Source organism: Mesoplodon densirostris, chromosome 8 (genome assembly GCF_025265405.1).
Source record: "Mesoplodon densirostris isolate mMesDen1 chromosome 8, mMesDen1 primary haplotype, whole genome shotgun sequence".
In the NCBI taxonomy this organism is placed as follows: Eukaryota; Metazoa; Chordata; class Mammalia; order Artiodactyla; family Ziphiidae; genus Mesoplodon; species Mesoplodon densirostris.
This window is the reverse complement of record NC_082668.1, coordinates 94,207,783-94,216,967: the sequence shown is the minus strand read 5'-3', so window position 1 is coordinate 94,216,967 and position 9,185 is coordinate 94,207,783. Positions and strand designations below refer to the sequence as shown.

Genomic DNA, 9,185 nt, shown 5'->3' with positions numbered 1-9,185 from the left:
TTTTAAATTAAAACCGGATAAAACTTTGGGGAGATGCTCTTCTGAGCACATCAAGGTGTTGGTAGAGCTCAGCAAGGAATGCTCTGCTACTCTGCACCGAGAATTGCACATGACTAAGTTAGGCAACATAGCAGCAGGGCTGGGCGGGCGGCTGGGCTCCTTTTCCCTGATAAGACACAATTCATACACAGATCACTGGCTTTAGAGACTTCAAATTAACATCTGTATACCCACAGCTCCGAACTCAGAAGCCACCAGGATACTTCCTCTCCCAAGTGAAACCTCTTATTATTTCTGCCCTGCTCACCTCCATCCCAAACTGAGCTAATAAGTCCAGATAGGGGTGGGGTGGCCTGTAAGTTCTACAGGCCACAGTTCCTCAGCCTCGTGACTAAACCTCATGAAGGTTCTTGGGCCTGAGAAGGGCTCCCCAGGTTCTTGCCAGACTTGGTGGGGCTCGTTCCTGAGAGGGGAAGTTGGAGGGAAGTCACGGTGGTGGCCAGGGACAGAAGCCCTTCTCGTTCCCTTTTCTTCTGTTTCATCCTGCGGTTCTGGAACCAGATTTTGACTTGTGTGTCATTCAGCTGCAGTGAGTTGGCTATCTCGATTCGTCGGGCCCGAGTTAAGTACTTATTGAAATGAAACTCCTTCTCTAGTTCTGTTAGTTGCTTAGTGCTGAAATTCGTGCGGATCGCGCTGGACGACTTGGCGGCTCCATACTTGGCAAATTTGCCTGCAACGTAAAGACAGGGAATCAGCGGGGCGAGAGGACGCGGAGACGAGGCTCGGGAGAGCTTTGGGGCCACATCAGAATCAAAGTCACTAAGCGGCCCTCTTGGGTCTCCGAACACAGTTGTGCCAGGAGAAAAGCTTCACCGAGTGCTCCTTCCCGCAATTTTCTCAACGCCTGGCACTCGGGGCACGCTCAAATGGAATTCGCCTGTTTTAATGATGCCTCGGACCGCGTTTCCCCCATAAAACCCAAACCGCCGTCCGGAGGGACAGCTACAGCACGCCCCCGGCGCAATTCCGCGAGGCAGGCTCCGTCCCCAACCCCAGTGGCGTCCGTCCGTCCAAGACCCAAGCACTTACTTTTTTTCGGGGCGTTCCTCTTCACTTTCATCCACTCGAACGTGCTGAAGGCGGCGGGGAGGCCGGAGGAAGGGGACGCAGACTTGGGGTAGACGCCGGGGGCGGCGGACGCGGTCTGGAAGGCCCCGGAGTGGCCGTCGGCTGGCTCTTTGAGACACGCCGGGAAGGGGGCGGGCTCGCCGAAGGCCGCGTAGTCCACCTGGCTGCTGAGGAGGAAGGAGCCGCCGCCCGAGAAGACGGCCGAGGTGGCGTAGTGGACGTGCGCCCCGCCGTCGTCGGCCGGCCGCCCGAGCGCGCACGGGAAGTCGTACGGGGGCCCGGGCCCCGGGAGACCGTAGTCCGCGCCCCCAGCCGCGTCAGGTGCCGTGCCCGGCTCGTAGGTCCCCTCCAGGGGGCACGGCGCGTACGCGGGCGCGGCCGGGGGCGGCGCGGGAGGCTGCGCCGGAGCGGCCGGGGGCGAGGGCGCCGCTCGGGCCGCGGCCAGGGGCAGGCAGCTCACGAAGGCGCCGTCGCCTCTGCCTATGGGGAAGGCGGGCTGCAGGACCACTGGCCGAGCGTCGGCGCGGCAGAACTTGGGCGCAAAGCTCAGCACGTCGCCGCCGCCCCTGCCTCTGCCGCACGACACGTAGTCCAGGTAGGAACTCATGGTTCCGGTCCACCCCACCTGAGCGCACCGGCCGCGCCCAGGTGCGGGGCCCGCAGGACTGCCGCGGTCGGCGCCGCTCCGCCTTCCCTTTCTAGCCGACCTGCCCTTGCCGAGCCATGGCAAGCCAGCCGGGGGGTAAATAGAGGCCTAATATAGGGGCGGGGTGGCCACGTGGCGCTGGCCGGCCAATGGGCGCCGTCTCAGCACGGCCTGGGTCCCGACTGGCGCGCCGCTGCACGCGCCTGCCCGGCCGCCAACTTTGCCAACCGGCGGGTGGCCGCCGCCCAGCGCCCTACCCCGGCCCGGCGGAGAGGCGCCCTGCCCTGGGGCTGCCTGGGGAAGCGCGGGGCGAGAGCGCGGGACGCCTGCTTCCCGGACAGGTATTGGACCAGGTGGGGGCAGAAAGGCAGGACTGGCCGCTCGGTTGAGGACAAGAGGGTGGAGAGGGTGAGAGCTCGTTCTTCTGCATCGTGGGTGGCTAGTCTCTCGGGTGTGAAGGGTGGGCGCCGCGGTGTGGAAAGTGTTAAAAGGCCCTCGGGGACCGCTCCTAGCCTCCTCCTGGGAAGGTAAAGTTATTCCTCTTCCCTTTCTCTCTGAGCCCTTAAGCGCTTTCAGTGTTCTTGGCACTCCTCCTAATCTCTCTCCTAAACCTGGAGTAGACGTTTAATTTTCCCTCTTTTCCCTCTCCCCCCGACTCTGGGGACTAAATTTTATGCTGTAGGTGCTGTGTAGCTGGGGCGGCACAAACTCTTCACTTTTAAGCTACATTTTTCACGTTACTTCGCAACTTCTTCAATTGCTTTCATTTGTGGCGGCATGATAAGGGCGAGTATTGGAGTCCAGGGGTTTGATTTGGACAGAAGAAAGTTTCTGCCTGTGGGACGTTTAGCAGACTCTCCCCTTCTGACTAGGTTGTAAAATAAAGAATCTGCCCTTGAAGTGCAACGCTCGTTGTGCTGCTCTCTGGGAGGTTGGCACACGCACCGTTGCTGCGCACGGTTTCTCCAAGGCGCTTTGGCTTCAGGGCGCAAAGGCTTCCCAGGGACCGGTCAGACCTCAGAGGTTTGGAGAGCCTTGTACCTCGAAGCAATTAAAGCTTCTGTTCCATCAGATAAGTGCTGCGTCGTCTCTTGCGAGTGAAATCTGAGGTCTCACAATGTTAATGGGCTCACGTCTTTCCCTTGATAATATGGTTTTGTTTACTGAGTGTAGAGAGACGGGAAATAAAAGTGCAATTGGCACGGGAAATGAAAAGTGGAAGGGTTACAAAGACAAGCTTTACATTGATAAACCTTCCAACTTCCTTGAGCATGTTTTTAAATGTTTCCCTCTTTGGGGCTCTAGGACAAATAACAAATTAAATAAATAAATATTATTTACACACAGCGGTAATGAAAGAGGGTGGTTTCCTAAAACTCTGTGTGAATACAGAGTCTACTTTTGGCTTATTCAAGTGCCCTTGAGGACTTGATCTATTACAGCCTCTCAGTTATGGTGACCGAGGTTTTATTATTGTTTTACTGATCCACTTGTCATGAAAGAGCGATTAAGCCCTTGCCTAAAATTCCACTCTGAGGAAGTCTGGAAAATAGGAGCTTTTACAGTCCAGGGAGCCAGTTCCTTACAGGGATGTGAACTTGTGAATAAACAGAGCCACACCAAAAGTGTTACCAGTGTTGAGGTTGAAGTTGAGCCAGGATGGGGGAGGGTTGAGCCTGGAGGGGAGAGGGTAGGTAGAGGGTAGATGCCTAGGAATGAGCACAAAGCTAAAGAGGTCTAGGATTCCTGCACTGCTGAAGTTCTTGGATTTAATTGGGAAATAAAATCCTGGGCTGGAAAATAGCCCTTCAAATTTGATATTGCTACTTCAGTTATCTCCCGTAGCCAGTCACACAACAAAGGTCCTAAATAGTTTTTTTTTTGAATAGTTTTTAAAAAGAGAAAAAGGCTCTTCTCTAGCACCTTGGTTGGGAAATGATAGAGCTCTGCAGAGCTAGCTCAGGCATCAAATATAGATGCATTTCTTCACTGTCCTCCTTCTGTGCCCTTAATGCAAAAGTATCAGCAGGTCAGATGCTGCTGAGTTCACAATGCCTCCTCATCCCCCCACTGGCTAGACTTTAATTTTTACCAGTTTTTACCAGCATAATGTCTCCGCTCTCACACTCTTGTCTCAAAACTATAAGACCCGCTCTCAAATGGTTCTCATCTGATCACAGCTTCTAGGTCCAGAGGCCCCAAGGGGTCAAGAAGGAAGGGTGGCCTTGTAAACGTCTCTGGAGAAAGACACCAGCTGGCTGCAACCCAGATGTAGGACAGGAAACCCAGCCTGATTGTTTGGCAAATCTGACCAAAACGTAGCAAGCTAAAGGCCTTTTCTCTAAGGTTTCAGGAAAAACAGGCAGCCTAGGTGCCTTGGCAACCTTCACTGCAACAAAGACCAGGTTTTTAATGCTAAGCATTTGGAACAAAGGTTGGGTCCTTCATGTCACAGTTGTGCATTGACTTTGGTGCACCAGTGAGCTGTACACACTATTTCCCCAAAGAGAAATTTTGGAGATTGAGCTTTTGCTGAGAGAAGAGAATGTCCTGAAAGGGACATCTAAAATTAATAATCTAAAAATCGTGCTATTTTAACAACTGTGGTTGAGGGTGGGTGGATGGGGTGTTCAGTATGTGTTCAGACCCAGAAGCAGTTCCCTGATAACTGCAGGCAGAGCTACATTCTGTTCCTCCTTCTCTCTACTCCCTTTCATCTCCCCAGCCTTTGGCATATGCTACACCTTGGGGCTCAGAGTGGCCATCTCCACTCCTGGGCTGGTTCTTGACTTGCTCAGGATGAAAGTCAAGACTCTGCTCATCTCAGACTCAGATTCAATAAACATTTGCCAAGGACCTACTGTGTAAGAACTTTTTTGTTAGGGGAAGGTTAGGCTGAGAAAAAAGATATTCTCAAACCAAAGGAACAAGGGATTCATTTCTGGCACATGTTAGCTATACTATAAATCTACTCTAGGAAAATCTGAATCTATAATTTTCTAAGGAGATGTTGGAAGATATTATTGGGGCAACTGTGTGTATAAAGATACGTATATAGGATATTTTTAGTAACTTTAAAGTTTGTCTCCTAGAAGTTCACAGAGTATGGAAGAAATGTCTTACTGATTTTATTGCTTGTTCGAGTCATGGATTCTTGAGGGTCACTTACCCTGCTGGGTCTTGGTGCTGTGAGTTCTCAGCAGGAGGTGACAGCCTAGGGGCCTGATTGCCAGGTTGTGTTTGATGTAGGAATGCTTTGAAATCTGTCCCATCGTACTCACCACAGCAGTCACCCCCTAACCACCCCCCAGGACTACCTTTCTCTCCCAGTCAAACAACAGTCTTCTTTTCTGCAGACAGAAGTGATGGAGGGTGGCAGTCTGGTCTTCTGTGTGTTTACAGTTGTTCCTAAGAAGCCTCTTACAATCCCTCTCCACAAGCCCCACTGTGTTATCCCTTGGAGATGCTTGAGCACATGCAAACTCTTGGCTCCACAGCCCCAAAGGACAGAAAGGCTCTTGCTTGTTGGGATAAAAAGGAGGGTTTTTTTCTCTTAAGCAAGATTTGCAGCTCTCTGCAGCATCCTTCTATCCTAAGGTAGAGGTAGGGATGAACAGGATCCTAAAGACAGGAATTCAAAACCTGTCCGAAGTCTGATAACGTGACCCTCCCTGAAGAAAACAGTTTAGTGTGCTGTGCCTTTCCCTAGAGTTTTGTGAAAGACTTGTGGGTCAAGCCCGTGCCTGGCACACAGGAGGCATTCGAGAAACGTTTGTTGGCATATGGACACCAAGAGGGGAAAGCGGGGAGGGGGGGATGAATTGGCAGACTCGGATTGACATATATATGCTAATATGTATAAAATAGATAACTAATAAGAACCTGCTGTATAAAATAAATACATAAATAAAATTCAAAGGGGAAAAAAAAGAAACGTTTGTTAGGCAGAAATAAAAATGGACAGAATGGTGTGTCTTCACCGTGACCAATATTGGCTAAAGGATATCCTTAGATTATTGGCTCCCGGCACCACTCCAGGTGGGTAGGAATCACCAGAGAAGCTTGTTTAAATGTGAGGTTCCTCAGCCTCCCCTGTATCCCCACTGAGCTTCTAATCTAATAGGTCTGGCTCAGGAGTCTTTCTTTTTAATAAGCCTGTTGGGCGATTCTAAAGCAGTGTTCTTCGGAACCACACTTTGAAAATTTCTGCTTTAGGAGTGGGGGTGGGAGGCAGTGTGGGGAGAGGGGTGATTCTTGACCAGCAAGGTGAGAGTTCATGGCTAAATGGAAAAGGATTATACCTGAAAAGTGTCCAGAAGCCTGTTGGGTAGTAGGGGCAGAGAGGTCAATGTCAAGGTCAAACTTAAGTCTGGCTGGGCTGAAGTTCCAGAAAATATCCTTAAAAGGTAGTCAGTAGGAATGTCTCAAGTTTTGCTGACAAAATAGTGCTTTGAAGAGACCCAGCTTACTTCTTGCCACTTCCCTAACTTGGCTTTGAGAATGCCAGTGGGGTAGGAAGTGAAAGAAAGGGATTTGTCTCTCCCAATCCCTTCAGAGAAAGCTGAGTGGCTCTGAGGCAATGGGAAGAAGGAAGGAGTAGGAATGGGGGTCTCAAGAGAGAGGAGCCAACTCTCATTTCCTTCCATGTCTCCCAGATTGCCGGGAATGAGCACTTGAGCCCTCAGGCTCCAGAGGGGGCCAACCATCCCTTGGCCTAAGGTGTAACTCTTACTCTGGCTAGAGATTGACCTTTAGCAGCATAAGATGTCAATGCTAGGAGATCTCTTAGAGATAGGCGACATCAAACCCCTCATTTTAGTGGGGAAGTTACTTTATTTACTCAGACTTTAAAAGACAAAGCCATCCTTCAAAAGATGAGGGAACGAACTTGGGTCTCCTGAATCCCCACAGTGTGCACAGAGAACGGAGTCAGGCAGCCCGTCCTGTGCACAGTGGTGGCCTCCACGCTGAGCAAGGACACCACACAGCCAGTGGGGCTGACTGGGAGGCCTGCAGCCCTCCCTTTGCCATTTGTTTGCTAAACCTGTGCCCCAGACTTCTGAGGCCCCACCTTGAGCTGCTCCTTCGAGAAAGGGCAGAACTGAGCCCGGGTCCTCACACCCTCCACCAAGCAACGGTAAAGGATCCCCTCATTTCCTGTTCAGCTTGATCAGCATCAGGGCCCTGGAGGCAAAACAAGAGGTGTCCCTAGATTAATGTAGCTGGCTAGGCAAGTACAAATAAGGACACGTGTGAACACACATTAGGTACACCCAGGTCAATTATACTGATCTTTTTTTTTTTTTGCTCCTTTATAATGGGTATCAAGTTTGAATTTACATGGTTCAAGATTCAAAGGGTACAAAAGGGTATGCAGTGAAAGCCTTTCTCCCACCCCTGTCCCCAGCCACCTAGTTCCCCTTCACATGGACAACAATTTTACGAGTTTCTTCACCACTTTTATGAGTATATCTTTCCAGAAATACTTTATACCTTTACAGTTATAGACTGGTTATAGATACATCTCCCCGCATTTTTCCACAAATTGATAACATATTACAAGACTCTTCTGCACCATGCTTTTCCCCCATTATATCTTGAAGATCATTTCATACAGAACTGTCTACTTTATTTTTACAATTTTATGCTGTTCTACGCTATGCATCCACCACAATTTATTTAGCCAGTCCCTTATTAATGGGCATTTATTTATTTTCATTTTGGTATTAGAAACACATGTTCAAATTTTCGCCTATTGGAAAAATTCCTAGACATGAAATTACTTAGTCTAATGTATGTGCACTGGCAATTTTGATATATATTGCTAAATTGATCTCTTTAGAAGTGAATCAATTTATACTTCTACCAGCAACATATGAGAATTCGTGTTTCCCCACACCTTTGACAAGTCAGTGGGATATTAAAGTTTTTTTTATTTTTGCCAATCTGATCAGTGAAAAATAATACCTTTTACTTACCCTTATAGCATCTCCAAAAATGTCATTCTTCCTTATCATATTTGATCCTATTATAATTTTATTTTACAAATGCTAATACTGACATAGAAAAAAGATAAACAATTTCCTGTAGTCACATCCAATGTAAATGGCCAAAGTCAGATGTTCAGCACTCTTTCCTATACTGCACTGTGCCACAAGGAAGCCTAAGGAGGTTCAAAGAGCATTCCCTGAAAGACACATGGTATAAAAAAAGCACAGAAGCTTTCAGACATCTGCTAAGAGGCCTCTCCTTTAGTGGTCTGATACCAAGACCACATTTCTGCATGTTCCCCTGGAGAGTACCCTCTGGAAGCTGAGGGACTCTGATTAGCAATCTGATCTGACCTAGCCCTCAGCATTAGGTTGGATTCAATATCTGGGAAGCAGTTGGGTGTTGTTTTTAATTTCCCTGAGACTTATATTTCTCACTGGCCACCCCAGATCTAAGTATTGATCATCATGGTGTGGGTAAGAGGACGTTTTCCCTAGGTTTTAGCATTATATAGGACACTCACTTGGACCTGGTAAAGATAATACCTAAGTGTGGGAGTGCACACACACATGCACACATGCGCTCTATGATAAACTTACAAGGTAGATGTCTTTATTGACTGTTTCATTGATGATGTAACTGAAGGCCAGAAAGATTCAGTGAATTTCTTAGGGTCACACAGTGTATCAGTTAGCAAAGCAGAAACAAATGTACAGAGACCTAAACCTGAACTCATTCATTTCCCCTGTGGAGTCTTGTCTTCCCCCTCCACTGTTCGTTTTGGTGGATGACCTGACTACCCCCTCAGGCGTCAGAATCGAAACCTAGGGATTAATAACCACAACTCCTCTTTCACTGATCTGATTGATCACCAAGTCCTGTGAATTCTTCCTCCTAAATGCTCTCCTCTTCATCCGTATTAAGTTTCTTCCTCTCTAGGCTTGATGATGGCAGCAACCTCCTCCTTTGTTCTTCTTGCTTGCTATCTCTCCTTTGTCCCCTCAGACACAGTACCCCCAAGAGTCAGCTTTCCAAATATAGATAATAGGTAACCACATGTCCCAGCTTAAAACCTTCAGTGGCTCTCCCTCGCCTACACATTAAGTCCAGACGCCTTTCCATGGCCCTTACACAACCTCTCTGTCCAGCCAGATGCCCCACTCCAGCTCCTCTCCTTGTTCCAGGTCCACACCTTGCCCTTTCTTCCCTCCCTGTTTTCCTATGTGCTGCTCTCTCCATCTGGTATGTCCCTCCTTCCTGGGCCTAAAACAACCTCCTGTGCTTCAGGGACCCAAATTCGCCTCTTCTGAGAAGACTTTTTTGACACTACGATACCGTTAGTGGCTCCTGTATTCCGGGAGCATTTCGGCCACACCTATGTTATAGCATCTGTCGCACTGTCTTAGGATTAATTCTT

General features: G+C 49.0%; 1 protein-coding gene across 1 annotated transcript; it reads right to left on the bottom strand.

Moving 5' to 3' along the window:
- Positions 1 to 398: 398 nt before the first annotated feature.
- On the bottom strand, positions 399 to 1,738 carry HOXD1 (homeobox D1). Its single transcript, XM_060106810.1, has 2 exons — positions 1,093 to 1,738; positions 399 to 733 (listed from the first exon to the last, which is right to left on the bottom strand). Exons 1-2 carry the CDS (start codon positions 1,736 to 1,738, stop codon positions 399 to 401), a joined length of 981 nt encoding a protein of 326 aa, XP_059962793.1.
- Positions 1,739 to 9,185: the final 7,447 nt, after the last annotated feature.

Excerpts from the sequence above, each read along its gene's own strand:
- HOXD1 (XM_060106810.1), bottom strand. The coding sequence starts at position 1,738 with ATGAGTTCCTACCTGGACTACGTGTCGTGCGGCAGAGGCAGGGGCGGC. Across the intron at positions 734-1,092 it reads GAGGAACGCCCCGAAAAAAA|GCAAATTTGCCAAGTATGGA; the intron begins GTAAGTGCTTGG and ends TTTACGTTGCAG.